Raw genomic sequence first — 15783 nt, forward strand, 5'->3', positions numbered from 1 at the left:
CTCATGAAAGCTAGGCAAGCCGCGTAATATAGAATCACTAACTCTTTTATTTAACCTTTTTAACAATTTAAATTAACATGTGATTAACAATGAAATATTAACGATAAATAAATACATGTGGAAGACTTAATCTGGTAACTTAGCCAAAACCAGTACGACAATACCAACCTACATCTCTACTCGGAATCCGGTGTTACAATATCACGGAGCATCTATGAATACTACATACAAATGTCTGGAAAGAAAGGTACAATCTGTCTCTGAATTAAATAGAAACAGAATACATATAAGGATAGAAGAGAACGCCGGGCCTGCGAACGCCTGCAGGACTACCTCGGGATCTCTAACTGGGCTGAAGGCAGCCACCTAATGCTACGGTCCAAAAGCTACCGCTCAGGGATCTGCACATAGTGCAGAGTGTAGTATCAGCACAACCGACCCCATATGCTGGTAAGTGCCTGGCCTAACCCCGACGAAGTAGTGATGAGGCTTGGACCAGACTACCAAATAAACTTGTGCAGTTATATAATATGCAGCGGAAAATAAAACAGGAATAAAAAGGTAAAGATGGGAGGGGGTACATGCTGGGGGAAATATCAATACCAACAGTAATTTAAGAGAAAGACATAAGGACAATTTGGAATTCATAGCAAAACAATAAGGAACTCGTCACCAATCTATAAGCACTTTGTATTATCTATTATTGTGGCGCGCAACCCGATCCAAAAATATAATAACACTGTTGCGGCGTGCAACCCGATCCATATCATTTATCACTGTTGCGGCGTGCAACCCGATCCAAATATAATATTATTGCGGCGTGCAACCCGATCCAAATATAATAGTGTTGCGGCGGGCCACCTAATCCAAATATAATATTGTTGCGGCGTGCAACCCGATCCAAATATAATATTGTTGCGGTGTGCAACCCGATCCACATATACAGGTCAACATCAATCACAACGAAAGTTCCGGCAAGGGCTCAACAAAGAAACAACACTATCCCGACAAGGGAATCGACAATATAAGTAAGTACGTCCCGGCAAGGAAAAATCAGCTATAACCAAACTTGTTCCAACATCTAACGACCTCAACTAGCACCAATACTCAATCGTAATTAATTTCCACGCGAATAATCATAATCCTTGCTCAACACAGAGAATCAACAACTTAGGCATTCATAGTATTTATTCAGAACACAACAATTTCAATTTAAGACTCACGGTCTTGCTTGACACCAACGTATAGATACTCGTCACCATGCCTATACGTCGTACTCAACAAGTAACATGTAGCAAATAAGACACAACTCCTAATCCCTCAAGCTAAGGTTAGACCAAACACTTACCTCGATGTCACGAACACAATTCAAGCCTCAACTATCGCTTTACCTCTTGATTCCACCATCAATCCGCTCGTATCTAGCCACAAGTTACTTAATTACATCAATAAACGCTAAATGAATCAATGCCAATGCATGAAAACAAGTTTTCCAAAGTTTTACCCAAAAAGTCAAAAATCTTCCCCGGGCTCACATGGTCAAAACCCGAGGTTACATATTGATACGTGCACCGAGATTCCCGCGTGATACCCGACCGATTAAATATATTTCGGCCTTCCGTTATTCGGTTTAGCACTATTTCCTCGAGCTCATTCGGGGTCAGGGTCAATTCCGGGATCACGAACTCGATGTTCTCGAGGACGGAATTCTGACCTCGTATCCTAGCTTGATGAAATCAGGGTTGCTTTTCAATCCATCACGTTTCAATCTCGATCATCACGCAGTAGACAAAACCGATTTCGACTGTATACATTATTAAATTAAATTGATCGTATATCTATATCCTGTCACAGAAAATTGAAAAAAACTTCTCATTGATTTGGTAAAGAAAAACATAAAAGTCAAAAAATCGAAACAGTAAACGTTGTACACGCTAGAAGATTATTGTGTCTACTCAGTGAGACGAGAAAATAAAAATAAAAATAAAGGAGACTTCAGTAAGTGGCAAATGCGGGTTGCCACGTGTCATAACCAGATGGTTTTTTGTTTTCACCAAACACTAATACTCAGGATCCAACGGTGATCGTGGCACATTTTCCTAGAAGTATTAACTGGGCTGCGATCTTTTGACTTTTTCGATTGTTAACACAATAGCATTGAACTGATCCCGCACTCGCTCTAGTAGGACGTGAACAATACCAACCCCTCCCCTTACTATTATTGTCTAATTTTTTCTTTAGTATATACCCCTTCGTTCATTTTTACTTGATATGTATATTAAAATTAGATTTTTATTTTTATTTGTTAATTTACGTATATTAAGAGAAGATAATTTTTTTTCTATTATACCCATAATATTTATTACTCATTTCAAATTATTTTCTCAAATTCAATAAAATATGCATCAATTAATATGTATATCATGATAAATTATGAACTTAATTTATTATTTCTTAAGGGCCGTAAAAAGCCCAAACGTATTAAGTAAAAGTGAACGGATAGTGTATATATTTTTTTTATAAAAAAATTTACATATGCGAACGAACGGGGAGGAATTGTACAAAATTGTGTTAGAATTACTCAAAGGAAAAGACATATTCCCAAGACTCTGGATTTGGCCAGGTTTTAGATTTTGAAAATGCTTTAGAAGTTATTCAAAGCATATCGTAAAATTGTAACTTTTATTTGGATTGTGAATGGGTTAAAATTCCTGGGATAGGCTTAACATTGGGAATACGCAATGTATTAACATAAGAACATTTCATACTAACCCTTGGTTAAGATTAAAATATTTTTACTAAGAGAATTTATATTTGACTATATTACAACGAAATAACATACATGTGGTGTTAGATAAAATATTTTCTCTGTCATTCTTATCGTTAATAATTTTTTAAAGCTATAAAAATATTATAATATAACATATTTCTGGCCATATGTTTAAAAGACTTATAACCAGATCAAGTATTATAGTAGCATGTTTAGTATTAAAAAGTTTTACAAAAAATTCTTTTTCTAAATTTGTTTGGAATCAAATTGCGTCAAGAACGAAGAAACTTGTTACATAGAGTGTTGTAATTTGGCTGTAATAGTCAGGGGTCAGGATAGGGTGACGTTTTGGGGTTAAAGGTCAGGGTCCAGAGCTTCACGTCAACGCCTCCCACACACTAAAGGCCTAAAATTAAAACGAAAATCGGAAAAACCACACATTAAATTGTTAGAATAACCAAACAAATGACCAACGCCAAGAGTTACTACTATGCTTTCATACTTATATTTCAAACATACACCTCCTCCCAACCAAAAGTCAACGCCTCTCTCTCTCTCTCTCCTTCACCTCTTCTTTTTTTGCTCATTTCTCCCATTTTTCTCTCTTCACACTTAACACAAATGAATCTTTGAGGGCTTTTTGAAAGGTTTAACAAAACCACAAAATCTGAAATTTCTCTTTGGTTCTATTAGTTTTAGAGGCTTTTTTCTTTAAATGGGTAACGGTGTAGGAAAGCTCAGCGTCTGCTTCACCAGCGGCGGCGGCGGCTGCGCCGTCGAGTCCCGTCGCCGGAAGGATTTCCCCTTAATGATTTCCGACCCACTTGAAGACCTGGGTCACTCCTTCTGCTACGTCAGGCCCGACCCGACCCGAATTTCGTCCTCCAAGGTTCACTCCGAGGAGACCACCACTTTCCGGTCAATCTCCGGCGCCTCCGTCAGTGCCAACACCTCCACGCCGCTGTCCACGGCGTTCGTCGATCTGTATTCTTACAACAGCATCGATAGGTCTTCGGCCTTTGAGGGGTCCACCTCCTTTGCTTCAATACCTCTTCAGCCAATTCCGAGAAACTCCTCTATCCACTCCGGCCCGCTTTCGACTTCGGGGCTTATTTCAGGTCCCGGCCCGGTTGAACGTGGCTTCATGTCCGGCCCGATTGAGAGGGGATTTCAATCGGGCCCCCTCGATCGTGGTCTTTATTCGGGCCCTCTTGAAAGAAGCTATTGTCCTGATCAGTTCCAAAGAAGTTATTCACATGGTTTTGCTCTTCGATCCAGAGCAAGAAAAGGGTCTTTTATCCGGGTCCTCCAAAGAGCTATTTCAAAGACCTTATCAAGAGGTCAAAATTCAATTGTTGCACCGATTAAAGGGTCAATTTCAGTGAAAGAAAGTGATTGGATAGTGGGTTCTGAGAAGCAGAACGAATTGACAATCAGCAGTGTGAACTTCAGCAGTGAGTGCAGCTTGGATGATGATGACTCGTTAGAAAATCAGAATCTTCAGTGGGCTCAAGGGAAAGCTGGTGAAGATCGTGTTCATGTTGTAGTTTCTGAGGAACATGGTTGGGTTTTTGTTGGGATTTATGATGGATTTAATGGTCCTGATGCACCTGATTTTTTAGTAACTAATTTGTACCCAGCTGTTCACAAAGAACTCAAGGGATTGTTGTGGGATGACAAGTCAGATTCATCTAATACTGATAATAGTACAATCCCAGCTTCGAGTATGGAAGTGAAAGAGGAATCAAATCAGATTTGTGATGATGATTTTACAAGGGATAGGACTAAAGATGGTTGTTCAAGATGCGTTGAACAAGAGAATTATCCTTCAGCAAGAGAGGATCTTTATTTCGATTCGCGGTTAAAGAAAAAGAGGGGGAAGGTTTCAAAGAGTAAGTACAGAGGATTAGCAAAGAAATGGGAAGAAAATCAGAGGAGGTGGCGGTGTGAATGGGATAGGGAAAGATTAGAACTTGATAGGAGATTGAAGGAGCAGCTGAATGGAAATGGTTCTAATGGATCAGGATCAGTTAATCATGAAGATGTTTTGAAAGCTCTTTCTCAAGCACTGAAGAAAACAGAAGAGGCATATTTGGATCTAGCTGATAGGATGGTTATGGAAAATCCTGAGTTAGCTTTGATGGGTTCTTGTGTTCTTGTTATGTTAATGAAGGGGGAGGATGTTTATGTGATGAATGTAGGCGATAGTCGAGCTGTGTTAGCTCAGAAGAAGGAGCCTAATCTCTGGAGCCAAGATTTGGAGCGGATCAATGAAGAGACTTTGAATGATCTTGAGCTTTTAGATGGTGATGAGTCGAACAGTATACCTAATTTAACTGCTAGTCAGCTTAGTACAGATCATAGTACATCTGTGGAAGAGGTGTGCTTATCTAATTTTAGATTTTAGATGTCTTTTTAAAGTTCTTTGTGATCTATCCTTGATAAAACAAAAAAATCCTTTTTTTCGATTGATTGGTCAACTTGGTTTTTTGTGTTGTGTTTCAGGAAGTTCAAAGAATAAGAAGTGAACATCCAGATGATGCATATGCTTTGATGAATGACCGCGTGAAAGGTTCTTTGAAGGTTACCCGGGCTTTTGGTGCTGGTTTCCTGAAACAGGTACTATGGAATATTTGCTTTTTTAGCTTGTTTACAAGTCAACCCTTGAGAATATAGTAGGGAAAAAAAAGATGTGTTTTTGATTCCCTTTGTGCTTGTGAAAGAATGCTAGCTTTATTCACTCCATATGAATTGATATTTCTTGTTGAGAACAAAGTTTATGCTTTTTCATAAACCTTTTCAACACATGGCAAAAGCTACTTTTCTCTCTAATTTGAAGGCATATTCGGCAACATGCTACTTGTTAGCATACGTTGTGTTGTTCTTGTGATCAAACATTTTGCATTTAACAACTTCTTTTGCTATAGTATACACCTTAAAAGCATGAATAGTTTACTTCCAAGTACTGGTACATTTATTTTTGTCTAATGATAGAAAAACAGAACTAAAATTTGAATGTTTCTTCTTTGACTTCTGAAGTGCCATTTGCTGGCTACAGGACATACTAAATTTTCATTTGGCATCTAATATACAATGCTCTTTTCTGTTAAGGATCTATTGGTGGTTTGCTATCAGAATGCGATGCTCCCCTTAATCAGATTAATACTGGTTAAGAACTTATAAACCATAACAGAATAAATGTTTTAGCTCCAACAACTTTATAGTTTGTCAAACGCAATTATCATGTTGGAGATAGTCAAATTGCTGAATCGCTTCTTATTGAGGAAAGATTAAAACATATCCTCTGCTTTTGATTCTTTACTTATGCTCGACTAGATAACTAACTTTAAACTGCTCACTCCCTGCAGCCTAAATGGAACAATGCGCTTCTGGAGATGTTCAGAATTGATTATATTGGAACTTCTCCCTACATCAGTTGTCTACCATCTCTCCATCATCACAGATTAGGGCCGAGAGACAGGTTTTTGATACTGTCATCTGATGGGCTTTATCAGTACTTCACAAATGAAGAAGCTGTTTTAGAAGTTGAACATTTCATCTCATGGTCACCTGATGGAGATCCTGCACAACATCTTATTGAGAAAGTATTGTTTCGTGCGGCCAAAAGAGCTGGTAATTACTTTTACAGATGCAAAATGCTTGAATTGGTCCTAAGGGAAAAAGATGTAAATTTATCGGAGAACTAGTCTGAACCGTGTGATTGTGTTTCATTTCAGGTTTGGAGTTTCACGAGTTGCTTGAAATTCCACAAGGGGATAGACGCCGGTACCATGATGATGTTTCAATTATTGTTATTTCGTTGGAGGGGAGAATATGGAGATCCAGTGCGTAAGTAGGGAAAAAAAATAAGAAGATAAAATCGGATAGAGCTATTCAAAGTGACAATCAAACATCCAATTTTTGTTCTTTCCTTGTCACCATTTTGTAAAATAGCAGCTAAGCCCTGGAACCAGTGATGTCTTAGTTGTAAAATGTAGTGGTGATGGGATTGTAAAGGTATTTAGATGAACTCTTTATCCGTTTATAAGCTGTCATATAAATTGTAATTTCTCTAATAAATGACATCTCTAAGAAATTAAAGAATGTTCTCCAAAATTTTCAATTTCTGTACTCAGGTCACCATTCTTTGTTCAACTTGCAGCAGCAAATCAATACCACATCTTTTGCATGTTATTGCAACAACAACAATTCAGTATAATCCAACTAGTGCGGTCTGAGGAGGGTAGTGTGTACGCAGACCTTACCCCTACCCTGAGGTAGAGAGACTGTTTCCAATAGACCCTTGACATCCTTCCTTCCAATAACTCCCCACTTTGCTCTTGGGGTGACTCGAACTCACGACCTCTTGGTTGGAACTCACACTTTTGCATGTTATTGCATTTCCCATAAACTCATTAACAAGGTTTAAAGTCTTTTTGATTATAAAAAGGAAGAAGAAGAATTTGTAAGTCTTTTTCTAATGCTTGGCTTTGCAACTTTTGACTATAATAATTGTATGGTCTGTCTATTAGTACCTCCCGTGTTTCATGGGACTTGAATTATGTTCAAACTTCAAAATTATACGTCTGTACCTGTTTTTCTAAATCTTTTTGTTCTTTTCAATAGGCATATTCATTCTAAATGACTTGTGCAAATTAAAGTCAGCACCTAAAGTAAGTCAAGTCAATTAATTCTCCTTAGTCTTAACGACGCGGCATGCAATCAATTTCTTATCTGCTTTTTTGTTCTGGTGTTTTTGTCTTTATGATTTTTCTTTGTCATTCTTACGTGGATCAAACTTTATATTCCTGATATTTGAAATTTCTACTTATATACTTCTTTTTTTAAAGATAACATCAGGACGATATTTTTCTGAGTCGTTGCGCGCGTTTGACTATTTTGTTCAGTATCTGCTATTTGTCACCAACATATTTTTGATAACTCTGTCCACCAAAACTTAGGTAGAAGAGAATAAATCATTTAGCATTTTTTTTGTCTCCGTTAGAATTGAACCCTGAACCGCTACGTATGTATTTATGACTTCCTGAGCTTCTATAACCACCAACGTAACTCTGCATGAAATAGGAATGGCCAAGCTGAGTCAGAGAAAAATATAGCAGCAGGTTCAGAGCTATTCTGGGTTATGTAATCATCCCTTATGGCTAACTGCTAACCAATCTTTTAATTTGGGTAGTAAATGCAAAATGCAGTTGGGTGGGAAGGTTGAGTAGCAGTAGTAGGAGAAGAAGAAGTTGGAGTATCAAATTCATCAACAATAAATAAGAAAACCTGTCATTTGTCATAAATTTTGGGGCCAACATTTCAGGTATGTTGCTGCTAACTTTAGTGATCAATCCTGAAACTTAGACAAATTTTTCAAAATTCAGTTTCTTGCATTAAATAATGTCAACTGAAACCCCTTGATTTTTTTTGTAAATTTATGGCATATCGCGTATGAGTTGAAAAACTAGGAACTTTTGGCATGGGATTTTATGGACGGAAAAATTGCACGTCTATGGTCCATTCTTCGAGTCAACATTTTGTCTCAAAGAGAACAATCCAGAAACATTGAAGCAGATGATAATTAGGATCTAGCTTCAAGCAATTGTAGAATTAAATCACTTTAAAAAATACTCAAAATTGATTATTGAACTATAAAAACTACATTTTGTATCTTCGTATTCAACATATTCACGAAGCTGGACAGACTTGATAAGAAAACATTGATCGTGGACGATAATAAGTATATGTTGTTGGAAATTAAACCAAGATTAATTAGTATTCCTAAGTTATCTAGGATTTGATATTTGGTAGTTTGTTTAATTCATGTCTTATTAGGATTTGTTTACCAGTTTTATATTGGAATAGGTTTTTGTTTTGTAGTATTATAAATAGGAGTGCTACTATATATTTTATATTATGGAGAGGTAGCTACGCTGTAGAGAGATTCAAGAGTTTATGAGTTGTGAAAAAGCCTCCAAGTTCTCTCCATAGTTTAATAAATTTCTTATATATATAGCTTTTGCTGAAATTTTTTGCTCGTGCCTAAATCGTTCTTGGGTATTTCAATCCTTCGTATGCATATTTTAAATGTGCATATTTCCATTGATAATGTCGTTTCAGATATTAGGAAATTTTTTTGCTGAGGCGGAAGATATTTTTCGAAAATTTCTTACTTTATGGAAAAGAAAAATACGTTTTCTGAAAATGACTTCTTATGGTTGCTTGGAAAGTCGAAATATTTTTCTAGGAAAAAAATATTATCAATTCTAATAGTGTTTTGATAAGACTTTCTAATAAAGATTGATATTTTGCGTCGTAACAAACACACACGAAAATCCAGCTTCCTCTTTCCACATTGTTTTTGCAAGAATTTTCACCCGATGTTATTTTTAAGGATCGATATTTAATTTTTGTCTTGTTAAGAGAAGTTCCCAAAAAAATAAAAATCCATCAGAACTTAACCTCCTCCTCCTCCTCCTTTTTCGTCTTCTTTATATGTGTTATGTTGTGTAAAAATGAAGACCCGTTGGACTTTGTGGATTGTTGATTAAAAAAAACAAAAACAAATGAGTCTATTGATTTTTGAAGGTTAATTTGTCGAACTAAACCATACAATAGAAATTATTGGGTTTGGTATTAGAAGTCGATGTCAAATTTTGGAGTTGATTTCGACAAATTTGGATCAATTTTGAACAAAAATGTGTTGACAAATCCATTAGAAACTCCTGGATATCCGCCAGAATTTATAAATAATTTGTTCTAAAAATACAACATGTTGGGAAAACTAATTCAAAAATTGTAATAGGAAACCTTAGTTATTTAGGATTTAGTTTATTTTATTCATGCCTAAATATGATTTACAGTTAGAATAAATATAGAAATAGACTTTTCTGTTTTTAGTTGAAATATGTTTCATACTTTTATAAATAGGGGTATTGATAGCTTATTTACGTGTGGAGATTTGTGAGAATTGTAGAGAGCTTTCAGTGAGTTATAATAAACTATTCTCCTTCATATTGGTATTAGAGGTTCTACGATTTTGACAGAATCAAGTAGCTTTCGCTGCCGGCGGGCAGCGCTAAACAATGTGTGCCGCCCGTCTAGCCAAAAAATATATTGGTAAAATTATAGATAGTTGTTAACAGAATTAGACTATTCAATGAAAAGTTTTAAAACAGATTCAAGAAAAAAAAGTAAATTTAAAGAGGGGCAAACAAATATAGCAAGAGGAAGAAACTCTTCTCTAAATGTTGGAGAGAGGTTTGAAAAAGTTGGGAGTTGAAGACAGGTGCTTCAATAAAATTGAGTGTTGGTGACAAAGTGCATCAACGGTTGGTGACAAAGTGCATCAACGTGAGTTGGAGACAGGTGCTTCAACAAAATTGGGTATTGGTGACAAAGTGCATCAACAGTTGGTGACAAAGTGCATCAACGTGCATTGGAGATATGTGCTTTAACAAAATTGGGTGTTGATAACAAAGTGCATCAACGGTTGGTGATAAAGTGAATCAAAGGGTGTTGACTTCTCTGGATAAGGAAACATATATATTAAACTTTTGATGATTCGTGTGAACTCGCAATAAGCAAATCTATCAGAAACTCCTTATAATCCGCCATGATGTATTGTACTTAACTCCTGGTGATCCACCCTGAGTTGTGGTAAGGCAAATCTTCTGGCAATCTGACGGGAAATGAACTCTAACTATTGACCCAAAAGTTATTTTCGCCCGAACTTATTTAAACGAGTCAAAACTTGTATAGTGACACGAAAATAGCTATTTTAGTAGATCTTTGGTTTGGTTCAAAAATCTAGTTTGACAACGGATTTTAGTTTGAGAGCATATGACAGAAGTTACTATTAATAGAGCTTGAATAAAGGGTGGAGGCCGAATACGTTATTGGACCCTATATTTGGGCATTGCAAACCGCCAGACCCCATGAAACAAAAGGAGAAGCAAAAGTTATAGGGAAATTGACACATCGGTATACAATATGATATACATATATGACGTCACTCACACACAACTTCAATCCAACAGAAAAAGAAGAAGAGACAAGGAAAAGAAATTTGAAATCTGCTTTCTGCTTTGCCTTGTTTTTTTTTTTTTTGTAAGGAATACATTTTGGAGGAGTTGCTGAATTAATGAAAATTGGTTAGGAATGTTACTTTACTTTGTTTTGTAACTAAAATGTCATTCTATTTAGTCCTTTGTAACTGAAAAATTGTTCTAAATGATTGGGTTGAAAAGAAAAATGCCAAATATCGTTTAAACGCATAAAATGACTTTTCGATTACAAAGTGCAAAATTAAGTGGCCTTTTAGGTAATAAACAAAGTAAGGTGACTTTTCTAACCAATTTCCATTAGTTCAGTAACCAATTTGCATGAAATCAAAATAAAAATCTTCATATTTTCCTATTATCTCTCCTCTTTTCAAGGAATATGACTATATAAGGTAATTTTCTTGGGCTTAAGTTGCTAAAATATTGCCAAACGTGTTGACAATTGTCACGGTGAGCCAAACAACTACAAGCTTTATAACACCAATATAGTGCACTACATTGCCACTGCCCTTCCACAGCATGCACTAAAATTATCAGTAAGAATCAGTAATTTTTTTTAATAGTTCAGAGGGAATTTTTTTTCCAGCCAAGGCAGAGTGAAAAAGCTGCAATTTTGTCCTTAAACATTGTAAGATGTGGAGAAGAGAAGTATTAATTACAATACCTTACAAAATTTTATCTTCTTATATATTTAGTCATCTTTGACACAATATTTCACAGACTAGCCCCAAAAATCACGCTAATATATTAGCACAAGTGTGAAACTATAATGGGCACTAGAGCTGTCAAAACAGGCTAGCCCAGCCCAGCCCAAGCCTCGTGGGCTTTTAAATTTGATGGGCTAGGGCGGGCTGACCCTCCATCTATATGGGCCTTAAAATGGTCAGCCCAGCCCAGCCCTAAGAGGGTCGCGTGCTAGGGCGGGCCGGCCCTTCAACTTTTTCAGGAAAAAAATATTTCTTCAAATTTTAGATATTTTTTCGTGACATAATCTTTTCATCATATGAACGACTTCTATTTATTTAGAGTGTACAAGAATCTTGATATTTGATAAGGAATCTCGTAATTGAATGCAAATTCTCTATATCTCTAGCTCTTCTTTTTTTAACGTTACATGAATATTTTTTTAATACTTTTCTTACACTTTCCTTAGATTGAGGTAGTGCTTCGATAAATTTATATGTTAAAGTTTTTTAATTTAGGTTTAACATTATTTATTGATTTCATCATTATAGTCCATGAAAATTTTAAAATTCATGAAATTTGCTAGTGTTTTTCAATTTTTCTTTCGGTATTAAAACTTGACCTTTTTCTATACTGAAGAGCAATTTAATAATTAATAATATATTAATGTAACCAAACTGATCATTGGCCACTTAAAGTAATATTTCTTTTGAAAAAAATTACTATTGGCTACTTAAAACTTTCCTAGTTCATTGTTAATTAAGCAAAAGAAAAACTAATCTTGCCATACTACATGTATATCAAAAATATAAATTCTAGTTGATATGGAAGGGTAAATGAGAATTCTAAGGGTGGTAAGGGTGGAAAATGTGGATTATAGTTAATATTTTTTTAGTTTTTACTTTTTTTAAATATTTAAATATGAATTTAATTAATTTTTGGCCCACGGGCTAGCCCAGGCCCAGCCAGCTGACTTGGGCCAGGCTTATAAGCCTCAATATTGAATGGGCTACAACAATTTCAACCCAGCCCTACCCAAGTAGCGGGCTGGGTTGGACTGGCCTCATGGGCCAAGCCCATTTTGACGGCTCTAGGCACTACCATTCTCAGACTAATTGGACGTCGTATTTATATTTCTGCATGTAATATACAGATACTTGGAAACAATTCGTGTTACAATTAAAAAAAAAGGTTCACAACAAGAATGTCACTAAAAGAGCTGGATTTTCTGCCAATTCTGGAAAATTCCTTTACCCGCGGTTATAAAGAATTAGAAGCATTTTCTGTGGACGATAGAGGGACCAGACTCATCGTACTCTGCCTTTGCAATCCACATCTGCATTTCAAAGTGTAACGCATAATTAGTCTTTCCCACCTTTTTATAGTAGCATATATTTATAATCATAATCAAAAATAGTACAGTAAAATAAACATAAACAAAGAGACAGAGAGTAATAGAAGGAAACAGAAACATATACGCATATGAAACTTGCAAACTAAGACCATAAGTGCTAATATGACAATAAACATAAGTGCTTTAAGTCGAGTTTCAAGATTATTTTACTAACCTGTTGGAAGGTACTTAGAGAAGCCAAAATAGAACCTCCAATCCAAACACTATACTTCCTTTCTGGTGGAGCTACAACCTTAATTTTCATGCTGCTTGGAGCCAATGCAGTTATTTCTTTACTCATTCTATCAGCAATTCCATTAAACATAGTCGAACCACCACTAAGTACGATGTTCCCATAAAGATCCTTCCTGATATCCACATCACACTTCATGATCGAATTGTACGTTGTTTCATGAATGCCAGCGGCTTCCATTCCAATCATCGAAGGCTGGAAAAGTACTTCTGGGCATCGGAAACGCTCAGAACCAATTGTAATAACTTGTCCATCAGGCAACTCATAGCTCTTCTCAACGGAAGAGCTAGTCTTTGATGTGTCTAGTTCTTGCTCGAAATCAAGAGCAATGTATGAGAGCTTTTCCTTTACGTCCCTCACTATTTCCCGTTCAGCTGAGGTGGTAAACGAGTAACCGCGCTCAGTCAAGATTTTCATTAGGTGATCAGTAAGGTCACGACCAGCCAAATCAAGACGTAAAATAGCATGTGGTAGAGCATATCCCTCGTAGATTGGGACAGTGTGACTCACACCATCACCAGAGTCCAGGACAATACCTACATTAGAAATTTCCTAAATGATCAGCAAACGTTCAGTTCATTACAGTAAAGTCACAAAACTAATTTCTGTCAACTCACCTGTTGTACGACCACTGGCGTATAAGGATAGAACGGCTTGTATGGCAACATACATAGCAGGAGTATTAAATGTCTCAAACATGATTTGTGTCATCTTTTCACGATTAGCCTTTGGGTTAAGAGGTGCTTCAGTGAGTAGAACAGGGTGCTCCTCTGGAGCTACACGAAGTTCGTTGTAAAAAGTATGATGCCAAATTTTCTCCATGTCATCCCAATTGCTAACAATACCGTGCTCAATTGGGTATTTTAATGTGAGAATACCACGTTTGGATTGAGCTTCATCTCCTACATATGCATCTTTCTGGCCCATTCCTACCATTACTCCTGTGTGACGAGGGCGACCGACAATGCTAGGGAATACTGCTCTTGGAGCATCATCTCCAGCAAATCCAGCCTATTAAATGACATTAAAACAAATCAAAAGAGGAATTTTATGACTTGGGATAGAGTTGAATTTTAATGAATGTTATTTGGTGGTACCTTAACCATTCCAGTCCCATTATCACAGACAACCTCACCATCTGCCATTTTTTCCTATAACAGCTATGAACAAAAATGAAAGCCTCAAATTAGAAAGAACTGAGGCAAAAGAGAATTACAAGAAATTAGCCTAGATAAGACTGTCAAATCTAAAATCTTATAATGGGTGAGGGTGAGGTTGACATTCGCCTTTTCATGATTAATCAGAGTCCAAAAGCGGATCCAGCATTTGAGTTCCTACCGTAATTTCAAATTAATATGTTATAATAACGGAGCAATAACGGAGCAAAATTCAAACGTAGAAAACATATATAGCACCTCGCAAAAACAACTATGGAAAGAGAAACATTACTTTTGGGGGGCTTAGGTGGAGGTCCTGGGACAGCAGGCTGGAATTAGTTCCAATAATATAGAACAAGAAAAGGAAAAACTGAGGGAAAATGATGAGCCAAAGCTGAAACTTTTAAAGCAGAAATTGGTTATAAGTGCAAAGTTTTTGGGGGAAAGCGCATTTCTTGCTTTCGAAAATCTTGCGTATCCTCTCATCTGTTCCTTACCTTTGCAAGTCTCCACTAATCAGGCCTCACACATTCATAACCGCTTACTTCTAATAACTGCTTTGGTTGAGGTCCACTTGGGTTATGCTGACTAAAAAGTCACTGAGATTTGAGCTCGTGAAACTAAAATTAACTTGTGTTTGTTAGCAGTGGCACCCCGACAAGTTCTATGGCCTAAAGCCAAACTTTATGACGAGATCTTAATTTTTTTTATAAAAAAGTTTATTTATTTATTTGAACTCTATTTTTCTAGCGTTTTTTATTTACAAAGTTATTAATAATTTTTTTATAATCAATAACTCTAATAAGTCTTTCTTAATTGACAATATACCTAATCCATTTAACCTTTCTTGAGACGTTGTTGATCTTAGGTAGGATTTTATCTATTTTAATTTTGAAAATTTCTTTTCGCCAAAATGACAGTAACAAGAGTTATTAACATTATTCCATAAGTAATATAGGCATTAGAAAAAGAATCAAATATTTTTATTTGACCGAGTATATCAATTAAACTGTTATCTTCTAATTGTACTATTTTTCTTAATATTTTTAATTCCGAAAATAAATCTATTAAACCATCAATATCGAATTAATTATTATACTTTAAAGAACATTCAAGATTAAGGCAATTGTCACGCCCCAAACCTGAAGAGGCGTGGCCGGCACCCGGTGCCATACTCGGCCCGAGCGTACCACTCTGTAACTGTGAACTCTGGAGGGGTAACCCTCAACTTAGGCCGATGAGGCCATATTCTGAATCGTCTAAAAATACCGTCTCTCTCATCTATGGGGTAAACATATCCAAAAGCTGATATATATAGCTGTGCAGGCCGACGAAGCCGCCATGAACATCTACTGATATACAATATATAATAACTCATCTACAAGCCTCTAGAGATAACTGAACTGTACCATGGTCGGGACAGGGCCTCGACCTACCCATCAAATCTGTATATATAAAAT

General features: G+C 36.3%; 2 protein-coding genes across 2 annotated transcripts; one reads left to right on the forward strand and one right to left on the reverse strand.

Moving 5' to 3' along the window:
* The first annotated feature begins 3207 nt into the window (after positions 1-3207).
* LOC107790198 (putative protein phosphatase 2C 4) lies at positions 3208-6871 on the forward strand. The gene is made up of 4 exons (XM_016612103.2): positions 3208-5150; positions 5276-5389; positions 6139-6403; positions 6508-6871. Exons 1-4 carry the CDS (start codon positions 3486-3488, stop codon positions 6621-6623), a joined length of 2160 nt encoding a protein of 719 aa, XP_016467589.2. The 5' UTR covers positions 3208-3485; the 3' UTR covers positions 6624-6871.
* A 5752-nt stretch (positions 6872-12623) lies between these two features.
* On the reverse strand, positions 12624-14767 carry LOC107790199 (actin-like). Its single transcript, XM_016612104.2, has 5 exons — positions 14616-14767; positions 14264-14326; positions 13784-14177; positions 13089-13702; positions 12624-12856 (listed from the first exon to the last, which is right to left on the reverse strand). Exons 2-5 carry the CDS (start codon positions 14309-14311, stop codon positions 12791-12793), a joined length of 1122 nt encoding a protein of 373 aa, XP_016467590.2. The 5' UTR covers positions 14312-14326; positions 14616-14767; the 3' UTR covers positions 12624-12790.
* Between the last annotated feature and the right edge of the window lie 1016 nt (positions 14768-15783).

Source organism: Nicotiana tabacum, chromosome 8 (assembly GCF_000715075.1).
Source record: "Nicotiana tabacum cultivar K326 chromosome 8, ASM71507v2, whole genome shotgun sequence".
Classification (NCBI taxonomy): Eukaryota; Viridiplantae; Streptophyta; class Magnoliopsida; order Solanales; family Solanaceae; genus Nicotiana; species Nicotiana tabacum.